A 17,699-nucleotide genomic window follows, 5' to 3' on the forward strand; every position below is an offset into this window, starting at 1 on the left:
ATGGTGTCCAGGATCTACAACTTATCCAGAAGGATGACCCAACACTCTCACAAATCTTGGGAGACAGGCCAGTCCTTGCCTACAGACAGCCCCCCAACCTGAAGCAAATACTCACCAGCAACCACATACCACACAACAGAACCACTAACCCAGGAACCTATCCTTGCAACAAAGCCCGTTGCCAACTGTGCCCACATATCTATTCAGGGGACACCATCACAGGGCCTAATAACATCAGTAGCAAGAGTCAGAAGTGGAATATGAAGAGAGCAATGAACATCTCTCCCTCAAAAGCCAGGATCTCTTTGGGATTAAGGACAGCGAGAAACCCAGCTCAGGATTTAGGAAGCAGATCCTATCAAGGGAACCTCAGTGTGCAAGTATCTAACTTTACTATTTACTGTGCTAACTTCTCTTCCAGGTGCCCCACTACTGCAGCCATCTTTGGCAGATATGAGCTTGGAGACTAAGGGGTTGTCTACACTTGAAACGCTACAGCGGTGCTGCCCTCGCGCCTCAGGGTGTAGACACCCACTATGGCAGGGTTCTCAGACTGGGGGTCGGGACCCCTCAGTGGGTCGCGAAGTTTTACAGGGGGTGTCACGAGCCTCCACCCCAAACCATGCTTTGCCTCCAGTATTTATAATGGTGTTAAGTGTGTGTTTAATTTATATGGGGGGGGGGGGGGGGGGTCGCAATCAGAGGCTTTCTATGTGAAAGGGGTCACCAGTACAAAAGTTTGAGAACCACTGCACTATGATGACAGGAGGGGTTCTTCCACTACCATCGCTAGTGCGGTCTGTGCCGGGGGTTCGGTCACTCAGGAGCGCGCGTTTTTCAGCCACAGCCGGCTTGGCTTAACTTGAGTATAGACCTAGGAAAGGTCCCCAATTCCTGCCTCCCTTGGGTCCATGCTGTCCCACCTTGATTCACTTCCTGCCCCCAGCAGATATTTTCACAATGGTGTCTTGAACAGCTGGGCAATCAGCTTCTGTCTCATGCTAAAGCCCCAACCATCAATTGTTTATAAGCCCCTGCCATGGAGGACAAACACCCATCTATGTACCTATTTCCCTTTCACCTCCCTGCATCTCTCCAGCTTGCCAAATGTCATCCCCACGTCCCAAAAAATTATTCACCTGCTCAAGAGGGTATACGGCACCAAGGCACAGCTGCAACCTCTACCCCACCTGCCCACTCGCAGCACATTTGAATAATGAAAAAACATTTAGTTGCGCTAAATTCAATTGTTTATTGAGGCAGTAGTTACAGGAAAAGTTTGGTTAGTATTCTCAGTTTATATGAAGTAGACATGGACATTGATTGCCCATAAAGAGACTAAGGCTACAGCTGAAGCATACATGCCCTGTAGCACCCATTTGTACATGAAAAGATGTTCACTTTAAGGATAGAAGAGCCATACAGCTCTTAATGGCTTTTCAGAGACTTACACAGAAAAACTGGGTGCAGTTAAGGCTTTAAATAACCAGTGCAGAACCCTATCTTTCTCTGCACTTTCAGCACATCTGCAGAGAAGATAAAGAACGTAAGACTGAGAAATTGCTTGATTTTGGTATAAACATTATGTGGGATAGCTGCACAGTCACTGCCCTAGTATAGCTCACAATTCACTCCTGCTGCATTTCAGGGAGTACCAGCTTGATGAATAACTTCACAGCATCTCTCGTCTGCAGTTTGCCTTTTTAAATAAGGCCATTCTCCACCTCCTAGTCACTTGCATCAATGTAATGTCATCGAAAGTCAGGACGGCGCAAAGTGGATGTTGAGGGGATTACTTTACAGCTCACCCCAGGTGCCTTCCACTAACCTCTCCAACCTCATATAAGTACATTCCAAGGCACATCAAAACTGCAAAGGCAGACCAGTAACACAATTCCCAGCACCAGACAGTCTGCCAGGCACCACTGCACACCCAAACAGCATAAAGTACACACAGAGTGCCCTAATGCAATTTATGGCCTCCCTGCATGCAAAAAATCAATAGCAACCTTTAAAACTCAGTGCAACAGTACCTAATGCAGGGGTTCTAAGGAAAAAAAATTTGGTGGCCACACTTTACAGCCACCAACTCTTGTTAGTGGCTGCTCTCACACTTTTCCCTAAAATATGTAATTAGCTTTAGGAAAAACAAATAAATGTGCATATATACATGTCCAAATCATTGTAATTCATTTGTTGCTAACTAGTAAGTCTGCTGTGAAAAGTGATATTAAACATACAAGTATCACTTTTCACAGCAGACTTACTCAGCCCTGACAAGCCTGGGGACAAATTAAGCTCTGGATGGTGGATCTGGGGAGTCAGCAGAGGGCTGGAGCCTGGAGCCCCGCGGCTAGAGCCCAAAGCCTTGCATCCAGAGCCTGGGGCCTGCCGCTGCACAGCTGATGCCTGGGGATGAAGTCTGAAGTCCCTCGGCCAGAGCCTCCCACCCCAGAGCTGAAGCCCAAAGCCTGAGCCCCACTGCCCCTGGGAAGGCGGGGAACTCCCACTTTGTGCCCCAGGTGTCTCCAGAGGTGGGCAGGACCCAACCCTTGCTGGTGGTCCCAGCAACCAACACCAAGGCAGTGCATCCAGGAACAGGGAGAGGGAAGGGCTGCTACTTTGTCCCCTTCCCCCAATCACAGCCCAGAAGGTTGTGGCCACAAGAAAAGCCTCTGGTGGCCTCATGCGGCCATGGTAGCCACATCTGAGGAACACAGAGTCCTAATACATGGCATCACACATGGGCATGGCTACAGACCAGTAACATTCGGGAGTGGCCAGCTTCCAGATGGCAAGGATGACCCACTTCTCCACAGATATGGGGCACTGCATGTTGGCATGCTACCATTACAGCTCCAGGGCTAGTTCAGCACACATCTCAAGAAAGGTTGTCTTCACCTTCCTGAAGTTCTCTCGCAACAGCTGATCACCCCAGGTCTGCAGAATGATCCTTTCCCACCAATTAATGCTAATTTTCTGAGCCCAGAAACAGTGCTGCACTGTTTGAAGCTGATACACGAATAGCTCCTGCAGTAGCAGTTGCATGGTATTATCCTCCTTTTCCTCCCTCTGCTGCTGCTGCCTCATCTGCTTGGTGGTGCAGTGGGTGAAGTTCAAAACCAAAGGCACTTGGCTCCAAGAACTCAAAGCCCAAACAGACTCTGCTTATTTACAGTTGCAAAACACAGCAGCGCAGAGCATTGTTGGGTCCATGCTGGCTGATAGCAATTTAAAAAATGGCAGTAGTTCCCCTCTCCCCGCAAAAAGAGAAGGATAAGCGTGGTCACACTGGATCAGACCAATGGTGCATCTAGCCCACTCTCCTGTCTTCCAACATTGGTTGTGCCTCATGCTTCAAAGATCATGAACAGAACAGAGCAGTTATCAAATGATTCCTTTCTTATCATTCAGTCACAGCTTCTGGCAGTCAGAGGTTTAGGGACACCTGGAGCATAGGGTTGTGTCCCTGACCAGCATGGGATGGAGAGAGCAGAGTCATGGGATTTTTAAAATATAAAAATTGACCAAGATCTAGAATTCCACTAGCTTCCATCTGACTTCCACTATATATGCCACAGCATGCAGTGAGAAAAAAATCCAGAATACACACTGTTCAGTATCAAAGCAAAGGCCCATAGGATACGGTCCCAGAATGACATGTGCCTAGTGTGCCCCAGCTCTATTGTGTACACACGAGGGCACAGCTGAGTCATGTGCATGCAATTATTACAACTTAATACTGTGCACCAACTAGTGGGTGTCACAGTGCAAATTTAATGCCCTACGTAGACAGGGGGCAAGGTAACAACACATTGGTGCAGGGACTAATGTAACTAAAATAAAGTGTTCTCAAGCAAGAAAATATGGAATCAGTTCTGATACCTTCCTTATATATTCAATAAAACTTGTATGTAAATATTTAAATTTTTGCTTTTATTTTTATTGCAGTAGGGTCCAGAGGCCTCCAAACAAGAGTCCCATTGTGTTAGGCATGTACATATACTAAGAATCCCTGCCCTAAAGAGTCTAAACCAGTCTAGACCAAAAAGCCTAAACTTTACAGTCTAAACCAGAGGTGAGCAAACTACGGCCCGTGGGACCGTTCTGCCAGGCCCCTGAGCTCCTGAGGCTTGCCCCCGGCCCCTCCCCTGCTGTTCCCTTTCCCTGCAGCCTCAGCTCACCGCGCTGGTGCAATGTTCTGGGCGGTGGGGCTGTGAGCTCCTGGGGCAGCGCAGTTGCAGCGCCCAGCCTGGACCCAGTGCTCTGACCTGTACAGTGGCATGGCTGGCTCCAGCCGGGCGGTGCAGCTGTAGCACCGCTAGCCACCAGTGCTCCAGGGAGCGCAATAAGGGGGCAGGGAGCGGGGGGGGGGGGGGGGGGGGGTGTTGGATAGAGGACAGGGGAGTTCGGGGGGGTGGTCAGGGGTATGGATAGGTGTCGGTCAGAGGGCAGGGAACAAGGGGGTTGAATGGGTCTGGGGGGAGGAGTCAGGAAGGAGGGGGGGTTGGATGGGGTGGCAGGGGGTACTCGGGGCAGAGGTTCTGGGGACAGGGAGAAGGGGCGGTTGGATGGGGCAGGGGTCCTGCGGGGGCAGTCAGGGGACAGGGAGCAGGGGGGCAAGAAGCGGGGCAGGAGCCGGGCCACGCCTGGCTGTTTGGGGAGGCACAGCCTCCCCTAACCAGCTCTCCATACAATTTCTGAAACCCGATGCAGCCCTCAGGCCGAGAACTTTGCCCGCCCCTAGTCTACACCAGAAAAACAGAGAAAGGATGGGAGGGGAGAAGAGCATGGAGGGATGCTCAGATACTATAGTGATGGGTGGTGTCAAGGTTCCTCCCCCACTCTGAACTCTAGGGTACAGATGTGGGGACCTGCATGAAAAACCTCCTAAGCTTATCTTTACCAGCTTAGGTCAAAACTTCCCCAAGGTACAAAATATTCCACCCTTTGTCCTTGGATTGGCCGCTACCACCACCAAACTAATACTGGTTACTGGGGAAGAGTTGTTTGGACACGTCTTTCCCCCCAAAATACTTCCCAAAACCTTGCACCCCACTTCCTGGACAAGGTTTGGTAAAAAGCCTCACCAGTTTGCCTAGGTGACTACAGACCCAGACCCTTGGATCTTAAGAACAATGAACAATCCTCCCAACACTTGCACCCCCCCTTTCCTGGGAAATGTTGGATAAAAAGCCTCACCAATTTGCATAGGTGACCACAGACCCAAACCCTTGGATCTGAAAACAATGAAAAAGCATTCAGTTTTCTTACAAGAAGACTTAATAAAAATAGAAGTAAATAGAGATAAAGAAATCCCCCCTGTAAAATCAGGATGGTAGATACCTTACAGGGTAATTAGATTCAAAACATAGAGAACCCCTCCAGGCAAAACCTTAAGTTACAAAAAAGATACACAGACAGAAATAGTTATTCTATTCAGCACAGTTCTTTTCTCAGCCATTTAAAGAAATCATAATCTAACACGTACCTAGCTAGATTACTTACTAAAAGTTCTAAGACTCCATTCCTGGTCTATCCCCGGCAAAGACAGAATATAGACAGACACACAGACCCTTTGTTTCTCTCCCTCCTCCCAGCTTTTGAAAGTATCTTGTCTCCTCATTGGTCATTTTGGTCAGGTGTCAGCGAGGTTACCTTTAGCTTCTTAACCCTTTACAGGTGAGAGGAGCTTTCCCCTGGCCAGGAGGGATTTCAAAGGGGTTTACCCTTCCCTTTATATTTATGACAGGTGGCGACACAAACCCCAAGGAAGACAGAAGTGGAGTGACTTGCCCAAAGTCACAGCAGGTCAGTGGCAGAGGTGGGAACAGAACCCCCAATCCAGTGCCCTGTCCACTACTATCCTCTTCATAGACTATTTTCCCACATGATTAATCCCCCTGACCATCCCCAGAAATGTTTTTAATGGTTTTGTTTCTAGATTTAGAATTATTCTATGTGGGCATCAACAACACAACAGTAGCAGAAAACCAGCAGAAGCATCTCAATCCTCCATTTCTTCCAGCTCTGATGTATCAAGCAGAAGTCCCGATCACATGAGCCTAGATGTAGGCTGTGGCAGTGACTGTCTTTGTTGTGTGCGTTTGTAAAGCACCTACCACAACAGGATCCTGCCCCAGGACTAAAGCTGCTACAACAGCACAAATAGGAAGACCAAAAACTTTCAGTCCTAGATAACTATTTCCCATCCACTTATTCCCAAACAAGCTCAATTAAGCTCTTCACACTGGGCCTTTAACACAGTTAGCAGAACCATTTTAAAACCTGGTTTTTAAAAGTATTTTAAAGTGGTCAAGTGTTAGAGATTTGGTGTAGACAGGCATGGAAAGTGAATTAATTTCAATGTAAATTTTTTAAAATACTATGAAATGAATAATCAACAGCTACTTTTAAAAGAATATTTCAGCAATTTAAAGATGTTTTATTTAAAACACCCTGAAGGTGACTAGCCAAGCTAAAGCCTGATCAGTGTTGAAATGACAAGCTGAACCAAATTTAAATAGACAAGTTAAAATTTAAAATTCTTATTAACTGGGCTTAGCTTAAGACCTTTGTTATACTCATCTCTTGGTATAATATTATTGCTCCTTTGATACACTTGCTGCCTTCCATTAAGAAATTGTTCACCTTGGTGTGTAGCTTCAAGAGGGCAATTCTAACCAAAATATGGACAGGTACCAGAAGAACCTAACTAAATTTACAGCAACTTTATGCATCTTCCATTAAAAAGACACTTTAAATTACAAGTGTGCTGTTTTAAAAATCAAGACTGTACTTTGGCTCTTTTCAAGCCTTATACAAAAGAACATGTGCAGAGTCCAAGCCTAAAATAGTCAAATTTAAGTTTGTGACTTTGAACTTCATTTAATTTTTAAGTATATTCAATACCCACAGTATGGGGTACATCATCTTTCCCACAAGCTGGAACCCAAAAATTATCTACAGAGCTAGGATAAACACAAATGCAAAGTAATACAAGAGGCAGATACATAGGATGAGATTTGAAGTGAGTGTTCAGAGTCATTAGACAAAAGCTACAGAAAACCTATTCAGGAAACAGGAACTGCAGAGAAAGCACTTGCAGCAAGTCACATGACTGTACGCAGAAAGCAATTTACAACACATATGCTGGTAGCTGCAAAGATATGTAAGAGCCCTAGCCACAAGCCATCCAAACTCACCAAGTCTGAACATCTAACATTTACAATTGTACATATAACTAAACCAGAGGACAAGACAAAAGTCATAATGAAACTAAGCAAAAGGTTTCAGAGTAGCAGCCGTGTAAGGTGCCACAAGTACTCCTTTTCTTTCTAAGCAAAAGGTGTTTCTAGCACTGGAAAGAACTATGAAGCCAAGATTTTGTTGCTCATCATAGGTACAACTAAAAGGAAAATATACTGCAATTAGGGCTGTCGATTAATCGCAGTTAACTCATGCGATCAATCAGGATTAATTTTTTTGAGTTAAAAAAATTATGTACTGTTAAACAATAGAATACCAATTGAAATTTATTAAATATTTTGGATGTTTTTCTACATTTTCAAATATATTGATTTCTATTACAACACAGAATACAAAGTGTACAGTGCTCACTTTATATTTTTATTACAAGTATTTTCACTGTAAAGAACAAAAGATAGTATTTTTCAATTCACCTAATACAAGTACTGTAGTGCAATCTCTATCATGAAAATTGAACTTACAAATGTAGAATTATGTACAAAAAGTAATTGTATTCAAAAATAAAACAATGTAAAAAACTTTAGAACCTACATGTCCACTCAGATCTACTTTAGCCATTGGGAGGAAAAAGAAATCTTGCTACAAACAAACAGTCAGAGAAAACTGGAAGCAGAATTCAGTAACAGCCTGTAGATTATATTAGATAATGGCAAACTTGTGGTGATACCAGACAACCGGTCTAAGGCCATGTCTACACTACCCGTCGGATAGCGATCTGTCTATTGGAGATCGCTCTGCCGTCGACTCTGGAACTCCACCACGGCGAGAGGCGGAAGCGGAGTCAATGGGGGAGCGGCGGCCATCGATCCCACGCCGCGAGGACGCGAAGTAAGTGATTCTAAGTCTATCTAAGATACATCGACTTCAGTTACGCTATTCTTGTAGCTGAAGTTGCGTATCTTAGATCGATCCCTCCCCCACCATGTAGACCAGGCCTAAGGCAATGCTAGTCTCAGAGAATCTAAGAATGGTCTTTGAGCTGGATACACTTTTCTCAGAAGACCGTGATCAGGTCTTGAAGCCATGTGCCATGGTTATTGGTCAAATCTGAAAATATCCAAAAATGATCCACCATGGCCTCCACAACCAGAGAGGCTTGAAAATGATTACACCCCAATGCCAGAATATCACAGACTTCAAAATGGATTTAACAGGGAACACAAAAGAGCACACCATGTTCATAAATTCAAAGACTCATCCCGTCCTTTCCCCTAAGATTATATATATATGCCGTTGGTGGAGGTGTGCAGAAACCTGCCAAGCAAACCGTCACCAGGGTAAGTGAAATACCTCACAGGCAACGAGATACTTAACCAACTAGGTTATGGGATATCCTATAGTTTGCTGGAGGAAAATGGACATTGCCATTCGTCTACAGAAATTGGCTAATGAGGACAAGGCAGATGTGGCAATACCATCCAATGTTCTGTCCTGCATCCCCACCTTTGGAATATAACATCAACAGACTTGGAGACACTCAGTAGTGCAGGGACATCACACAGAATAAATGGTATTGCAGTGCAGACTCAGGTACCAACTACTGGACAACCCAATAAGCTTACACATGCAGAGAAAGTATAAAACAAAACAAAAACAAAAATCACAGCATCACTCCCTCCACCACTAATGCTTCCTCCTGATAACATCTGTAACCAAGCTGGCCCTCCTGGGATGGAACCAGTGGGCACAAACTATGAAGAGCCCATTCACAATGCTCAAATTAAGAACCAAGTATGGTCTCTGGTCAGGCAAACAAATGTAAGTGACCAGATGGTCAGCTCCTGGACTGGCTTAACATCCATGCATGCGCAGTGAGACTCAGTTCAGTGTTGGTTATTTGAGAACCAGTAATGTGCCAGCAATGGAGATGTCTATGGTGTATGAAATCCTGAAGACTGAAAACACTGGAAAAATTTGACTTGAAAGATATAAACGTGTGCCTCACCAGGCACTGTATGCCAGGGCTGCAGAAATACTGTGGAAGGATGACAAACTCAAGTCCATAATCAGAATGGGAACATTTCACACATATGCAATATGTCTCTGATCATTGGGAAAAGATTTCAGGATGTTGGTGCCACAGTTGAGTGCAGTATTACTGCTGAAGGTTCCATCAGCAGTGTACTGGAGGGACAAAAGTACAATTGAGCTGTCAGACTACATAAATCAGTGTACGAGGCCCTGCTTTTATATCTGTATGAACACCACCTGGTTCACTTAAAGCCTCAATGACAATAATCCAGATGGAGAAGTTGTGCAGCAACACTACACGGCAACAGCTGAATGATGTCCAAACACAGGACAGATGTTTGATCATCTTTCAGCTTTCAACACACACCTGAACTTCTTGAAGCATGAAAATGGCAAGATATTAGCATTTTGGATGAACTACACTGATACGGTTGAGGTGGCTCTTGGGCCTATTTGTGCATCCAGAGAAGGTGACTGGCTTCTTCACCTAGCAATGGTAAGAGCAATGACACCCTAGTGCTTTGCTTAAGACAAGCAGAATTATGCAAGATATCTGTTAGTATACTACATAGAAATGACATGGCTGAAATAGAACATCCTGACGTGTATGATAATTTTTTAAAAATGGAGGCTTCTCGATACAGATGAGGTTATCAAACCACTGTGGATCAAGCAATTGAAGAGACTGTCAATAAGTGCACACAGACAGTGGGCGAAACCAAAGGATTCAGTCTTACACCTGGGGCAGGGTGCAGAAGTACTTGTCTGAGGAAACTAAGACAAATGATCAAGGTCTAGACACCTGGCATATCTCATGCAAAACCATCAGGCATACAGAGAAATGAAAAAGATGTGCAGTCACGGACGGATACACTGGAGAAGACTGGGTCAATCCCTGTTCAGAGACAAATGAATCAGGCTGTCTCCACTGATAACTGTAGCTCCTGCAGCCATTTGAGAGGATCTGTTACATGCAAACGAGAAAGGAGAAGGTGCATACACAGCATTGACATGTAACTGGCTAGAAACAGTGCAGCCAACCCAGAACATCTATGACAGTCTGCCAAAGCAAAAACTGAAGACATGCAATGATACAGAAATACAGTAAAACAAAAACCTCAGAGAAGGTTATATTAAAGGCGGATCACATGGGTTTTTTGGCCATATGCTTTTGGTAGCAGCAAGGAGAAATCTGGACACGAGGGAAGTGTTGCAACACCCCTTAGGACAACTGCCCTGGGCTCTCCAACTTTGACAGCACCATGAGGAAGACAAAGCAACCTTGGCAAGGAATCTTGAGGCGGAAAAAAGAGTAACAGCTGACAATAACTAGTCATTCTGCCTGCATCATAAATGGAATGGCTCTTGTACAGAAAATAAATGTTGAGAACAAAACATACAGTGATCTGTCAGAGCAAGTCTGTCAGTCTTGAAGACTGGAAGTGACAACAACAGCATAGATATTATCTTTGATGTGTACAATAACAACTCCATTAAAAATTCAGGGAGGAAAAACAAAAGGTCTGGCCCTGGAGGACTACTGAACAACATTATATCTGGTTACAAGATCCAACAACGGAGGCACAGCATCCTTGGAAGTTATACCAGCAAGACTGCTCTCATCAAGTTCTTATGTGATGAACTGAAAAAGCCCCATTTCCTGGAGAAACTAGATGAGAAAACAGTGTGACATGCAAGAAAGATTGTAACAAGTTTAACCAGAGAAGGGGCAGCAAACCTTCTGAATTTATAGTCTTCACTAGAAGAGAGAGACACTGATTATGTTACATGCAAAGTGTTCATCAAAGAATCATGAATGAGTTGTTATTGTATCTGAGGACACTGATGTGGTAATTCTTACTCTTCCTCTCTTCAGGGACATCAGCAAAATCTACATAAGATGTGGTATCAAAAAAAGTGCATGAAGTATATAGAAGCAAGCAACCTAGACACACTAGAATGTCTGAACACCCATGTTAGGAATGCATGCATTCACTGGATGTGATTCCGTTAGCACATTTTGCAGAATGTGGGGGAGGTGACTGGCCTAGAGCTGATCACCAGAGAAGAGACTCTTTCAGAGAGCACTGGCAGAGCTAGGGCAACACTGGGTCTTGTCTGCAGATCTCTCTCTTCTTCAAAAATTCACCTACAGAACATATGCAGCTTGGTCAAATATCACAGAGGGGAATGAGTTAAGATACCAGCTGTTCCATACTCAGAAGGGAGATGCTGAATCCGGCTAGCTACCTCCATGGAAAGACTTCCACTAACTTCACGTTTTATGTGCCAATTACCAGGCTGCTGTCTGGTGCAGGAGCTAGAGAAGTATCCTGTCATACCCAGCCCTGAAACAGGGCATGGCTGGGTCATGGAGGAGTGTGAACTGATAACAGAATGGATGAAAGACCCACCTGCCCCAAGGCAGTGTTGCAGCTGATAGCTTGTAAATGCAATATAGAATACAAACTCCCTGTTTTCCAGTGCCTTGCAAATAGACTCAAATGCTCTCCAGCATGTAGGCTACAAATAAATGAGAACATGAATGAGAAGGATACGAAAGTTAGTATGGAGGACAACTGAGATGATGACATTCCAGTCAGATGTGGAACACTGGATTGTTAATAGGTTACCCATTTTGTAGGCTTGATATGTCACTCAATGTTATGGTAGAACATACAACGTTAGTAGCACTGAAAAAGCTTTAAAAAACCATTGTGTGGCATTTAGATGGCAGAAGTGGTTTAATTATATATTTTGTAGATTTAGATTTGAAATTAATGTCTAACATGATACCAAAATACTTTTTCTTATTAATGAACAATGCGTCAAATAAAATATAATCAAAGTAAGTTTCCTTTCATTTAAATTATATAACAAAAATTTGCATATAAGGAATTTTTCCAACAAAAAAAATAGGCTCAGTTCTATCACTAATCTACTCTGCAGCAAGCTCCACCGTAATTTTATCATCTATTGACATGGAACTATCCAAAACTCAGGATGAGATTTTGCCCACCTAGTGATACCAATGGACTTTTTTTTTTTAGGGTTTAGCTTGTGGACTATTGAAAGCATATGGGACTTCTGAAGATTGGGGTCTGCAGAGACGGCGGGTATTGTTCAGATTTTTACACTTGTGTGCCTCAGTTTGTGGAATGCTTTTATTCCTGACATTAGACGTAACCCTTCTGAAACAGTATTTATAAACCTTGATTTCAAAGACATCCAGCACAGAACATTAATTTGATTATGAGTTTACATTTCTGTTTTTAATATGCTTTAAGTCTTAGGCCTAAGGGATAAATGATGGATGTCTAATTACTTTTGTTGTTCCACACTGAACTGAAATGTAACATCATTTCAGTTACATAACCTTGCAGGATTGGAACAGGATAGCACAGAGATCACCTCAATTTTTTTTTTTCTAGTTTTCCATGCAGATGCTTTAACTTCAGAAAAAATTTCAAATGCAAGTGGTAAATTAAGGAGAACAATTTGGCTTACTTTTGTCTAGCTTACAGTTAAATGTTTTTAGAGCTACTCTAAAAGGAAACAAATGCAATTGTACTTACTGGGAAAATACAGGTAAGTTTCAAATAACTTGTCAACCACCTAGATATTAATGTTAAAGGCCAAATACAATTTAAAAAATTAGTGACTTCCTGAAAGTATATAATAATTCTACTTTAATTTTAAAATGTTACTAAAAACAGTAGAATATGAAAAGCTTACACAGACCCTACTTTCTAATCATATATACTTCATAGTAAAAATTACCATTTGTGGGATGAAGTTATTCTCAGTTACTGCACAGTTACATATTTTAATGCAATATTTTCTGTAACCTTAAAGAAACTGATTCCACACTTACAGAGTTTGAAATTTTTTTTAACACCAAGATGCCCAATGATTAAACCCACTCTCCTAGCTGAAATACACCAGTGTCCTAAGTCACGTCCCTCCCAATTTACATCTACCCAGTCAAGTATGTCCTGCTGATTGGGCCTAAAGCCCTCACTCTCCTGTCATTAGACACTCAAGGTTTGTAAGCCCCAAACGACCTACTTTATATCCTTGTGTCTGTTTGGCAAGTCCACACTGCGTTTTTCACTCAAGAACAAATGGATAATACACTGACTTTTAAGCACCTATAAATAAAATATAGCCAGCAGGCCAGCACTTATGTGCAACCCCACTGTAACAAATCAGCATGCATTCATGAGGGAGGAAAAAATTAGGAAATATTTTAGTTAAGCTTCCAAAGGGCCATTCTAAACAATAAGACAACATTATGCAGCATATAGAATATCTTTTCCAAATGTATCAGCTAACACTTGGCCACAAACGAATCTAAATATATGCGAGTTGCTCAAGTTTCAGAATCTCATATTAGTCCAACATATTCCATGGATAGATTTTCTTCTTTACTAGTAATCATTTACAGTGTGGTAGTGACTAGATGCTTCAAATAAAGTCAGTGCTCCCCTGTACTAGACAATCCGTATTTCAAGATTATTGGAGTCTGTCATAGTTGAGTTATAAAACAAAATGAGATGTTGCAATGGATTCATAATCATCTTTATGTTTAAAACAGATACTTGGAATCCTTCATATTTGGAAGATCCAGAGGAATTTCTCTCAAATCAAAAGCTTTCCAAATGCATTGCTTGGAAATCTCAGAATGAATTCCTCTCCACCTCATATTCTATTTAAAAGGCTTAATACATTTCATAATTGTTACTATACTTCTTAAAGCAGTTAAGTATTCCTAATTTTATTTGTGACTAGAACTGTTTGCGGGGGGGGGGGGGGGGGGGGAGCTTTACCTTTCTACTACCACTTGTCTAAAAACCTCCTATTCTATTATTAAAAAAATTAAAACACATTCTGTTTCAGCAGTCTCTCTTTTAAAAGGCTCTAATGGTCTTCTACTACACTGAGTCAAACATGGCAGGAAAAGTGGAAAATATGTTGTAGCTGTGACATACGGATGTGTGTACTATTACACATTAAATACTGACCTAGTGTTATAAGGAATACGTTCATCCAATCAAAGACTAACTTCTGACATTCAGACTAAATTAAGTCTATGAAACAACTGGTAATTTTTTTAAAATGACCTCTCATCAAGGAAATAATTCAAATGTTCAGAGAGTACTTATGCTCTGTGTACAATAATGTATTAACTTCCTGCCAATGGAAGTTCTGATCATTTGCCAGAAAGGAATGTGAGTCCATACTAGGAAGTACTAAGATTTGATACTAAAAACAAAGCCAGTAATTGCAAGGCTTCACTTCTTAGTTTTCAGGTCAACCTCCAATTGCAAATCCAATTTTTAGATTAAAGTTTCCTAACTAACCACCAATATTTTTTTTAGCACTCCTCTGAATGCATCTGCACTGAAAACTGCTTTAGATGAAGATTTCGAGACATGAGGAACAGACAGATACTAACAAAGTACAGCTTGCGGTTCTTAGAGATTTGTTTTCCATGAGATTTAAAAGTTATAGTTTTAAAATAGTGACTACAGAATAAGCATATCCCATTTTGTTAAATGAATTTGCCAATTTTCACCTCTCAGCAACTACAAACTTATGAAGACAGTCTCTGTATAGCGTGATTATTTTCTGAACTCGTCCTCGTTTAAGGACAGCATGATTCCTAACTTTACATGTTGAAAAATGAATAATTTTTGGTTGGTAAAAGGTTAAGACCAAATGGGGTTTTGTGCTTCATGACAAGTTATGCAGCTGAGTGCATATTTATAATGGAACTTTTAAATAAGCCCCAAACTCAAATTATTTTATTCCAACTCACATTCTTCATTTCCCTGAACAGTGATTTGTAATGAGTTAGACCCAATTTGATCTAGATTTGTAACTCAACCAATGGGTACTATACTTGTGCATAGTCTCTTGTAGGGACACAATGATTACACAACCTATCAGTTCAATTGATTACATAATACTTAGACACTTATTGGTTAATCAAGCTACAAGTTAGATAGAAGTATTGATGAACAAGGACAGTTGACTATTACAGGATGTGCCTATTTGAAAATTTCTAATCATTACATTGTTCATCACAAAGTTACAAAAACATGAGCAAAATTCAAGCAAGCTAAGTAGTTTTTGATCCACTTCAGGATTTCAAGTTCAAGGAATGAGGGCAGGACTGAACAGCTAGCTGTCACTAAAGCATACTTTTTTTTTTTTTTTTTTTAAATGTACCTGCCCTGTTAACTCAGTTAAGAGAGCAATTTAATTCAAATCTAAACAGCAAAAAAGTAACACTATCTTCCATCAAATTAACAAAGGAAGGGGGCCTGGCCAATGGTTTCTGTAGAAAACCACCTGTTGTGAGACAGCTTCATTTAAATTCACAAGCTGGGATTTTTATATAAACATTAAAATATAATCAGTACAGAACTCCTGGTTTTATTTATTTTGATAATTAAAAAAAACAAAAAAAAACCCCGCTTTACACTAGCCCAGAGGTGGGCAAACAATGGCCCGCGGGACCATCCTGCCTGGCCATTGAGCTCCCAGCCAGGGAGGCTAGCCCCCGGCTCCTCCCCTGCTGTCGCCCCTCCCCCGCAGCCTCAGCACACCATACCACCAGCACAAGAGGGTGCTGCACTGCGTGGGCAGGGGAGAGCAGGAAGGGAGGCTCACCTGCAGCCTCAGGGGAGAAGGTGGGCGGTGCGGGTGGCAGGAGTGCGGCGAACGACCCAGGAGGAGCACCGGGCAGCCGCGCAGCTGGCCAGAGAGAAGCGGCGCTTTGAAGGGGAAACCGCCGCTTCTCTCCAGCTGCGCAGCTGCCCCTCCTGAGTCCTCTGCTCATGTTCGCAGGGCCACATTCCGAAAGGGGCTTTAGAGGGTGGGTTGGATAGGGGGTGGGGTCCCGGGGGGGCCTGTCAGGGGTGGGAGTGTGGATAGGGGTCAGAGCAGTCAGGGAGCAGGGGGGATTGGATAGGGGGTGGAGTCCCAGGGGGACAGTTAGTGGCAGGGGGTCCCAAGAGGGGTGGTCAGGGGTTCTGAGGGGGGCAGTCAGGGGGCGGGAAGTGGGAGGGGGCAGATAGGGTTAGGGTTTGGGGAGGCGCAGCCTTCCCTACCCGGCCCTCCATACAGTTTTTGAACCCCAATGAGGCCCTCAGGCCAAAAAGTTTGCAGACCCCTACACTAGCCTCATATTTAGTTTCCAAGAAACTGCAGATTTTTCACTTTGATCACACAGCTACATCATACATGTAGTCAGGGGGAAAATGAAAGTTTGACACCCAAACAGCATGGATAGTAATTTAGCATTATGGGATAAACTCATTAGCAGAAACATTCATCTAAAAGTGACCAACACAAAGTTAACTCGTATGCCTAACAACCACCATTAATTTTAACATCCCAGTGTAATGAGCAGGATTAGTCACACATCTGTGGTTGTTTCAAGATCTCTGAAGTCACTGGAAAAAACACTACATCTGCTTATACAGTATTTGTTTTTGTTTGCCATCATACAAACTATAAATGTTTCTTTACATGAAGGCTTGGATTCTGTAGCAAAATTTTGGTGCCACAAACACACGATACACAGGGTCCTGATTACTGATGTGCAAGAAGGAAAAATCCAACTAGACCAGGGATTGGCAAACTTTGGCATGCAGCCCGCCACGGTAAGCCCCCTGGCAGGCCGAGCCAGTTTGTTTACCTGCCACGTCCGCAGGTTCGGCTGATTACCTGCGAACCACGGCCATTGGGACTGCAAACAAACCGGCCCGGCTCGCCAGGGGGCCTACCCTGGCAGGCTGCGTGCCAAACGTTGCTGATCCCTGAACTAGACTTTCAGATCCCCAGCTGAAACTGTTCCATTGACAACTACAAAACATTTTTACTTGTAGACTGAACACGATGCTGAGCTCTAGACCTCAATGACTTCCACTACATCATTTTTGCAGTCACTTTTCAGTAGATCTACATTAATGTTTCTTCATGGCCTAGCACAACACCCCCTCTCTGCTGAAGGCTCTTTATCTTCCCCATTTTCTATCCCTATTCATCCGCCTATGTAACAGAAGACAAAAAATGAATGTCCAACTGAACTGTATGCCCTAAAAACACACTTTAGAATTATATAACATTTTAAAAAACAAAAATGGTAAGTAAATATATGTTCTTACTAGCTTACACAAATGAGGCAAACACATTAAAAGCTAAAACTTCAGTTACTCCAAATTCTTTTAGCGAAGGTGAATCACCAATTAAATGCATAAAGAAAAACAACTCACCTACTACCATGAGTGTGAATTCAAACCCTCTCTTCACTGACTTTCTGTAAACTTGATTTGGGAGATTTGCAAACCCCACATATCCTTCAAGGTTCTTCTGTTGCTAATACAAAAACAAAAAGACATTTAAATAGTCAAAAGAAATGCTTGTAATTTTCTAATACACTTCAGACT

The 17,699-nt window shown here is 42.8% G+C and overlaps 1 protein-coding gene across 8 annotated transcripts in view; it reads right to left on the reverse strand.

Moving 5' to 3' along the window:
* Positions 1-17,699, reverse strand: part of SEPTIN7 (septin 7) — a 124,958-nt gene that overhangs the window by 87,615 nt on the left and 19,644 nt on the right. For 3 of the 8 annotated variants that reach the window (XM_037890061.2, XM_037890057.2, XM_037890058.2), the window contains exon 3: positions 17,526-17,628. The exons of 2 other annotated variants lie outside the window; for them this stretch is intronic. In XM_037890061.2, the coding sequence (XP_037745989.1) occupies positions 17,526-17,628 (103 nt within the window). The remainder of the gene's footprint in view (positions 1-17,525; positions 17,629-17,699) is intronic. 3 more of the 8 variants (XM_037890059.2, XM_037890060.2, XM_043540609.1) reach the window with 1 other exon arrangement.

This window comes from Chelonia mydas, chromosome 2 (assembly GCF_015237465.2).
Source record: "Chelonia mydas isolate rCheMyd1 chromosome 2, rCheMyd1.pri.v2, whole genome shotgun sequence".
In the NCBI taxonomy this organism is placed as follows: domain Eukaryota; kingdom Metazoa; phylum Chordata; order Testudines; family Cheloniidae; genus Chelonia; species Chelonia mydas.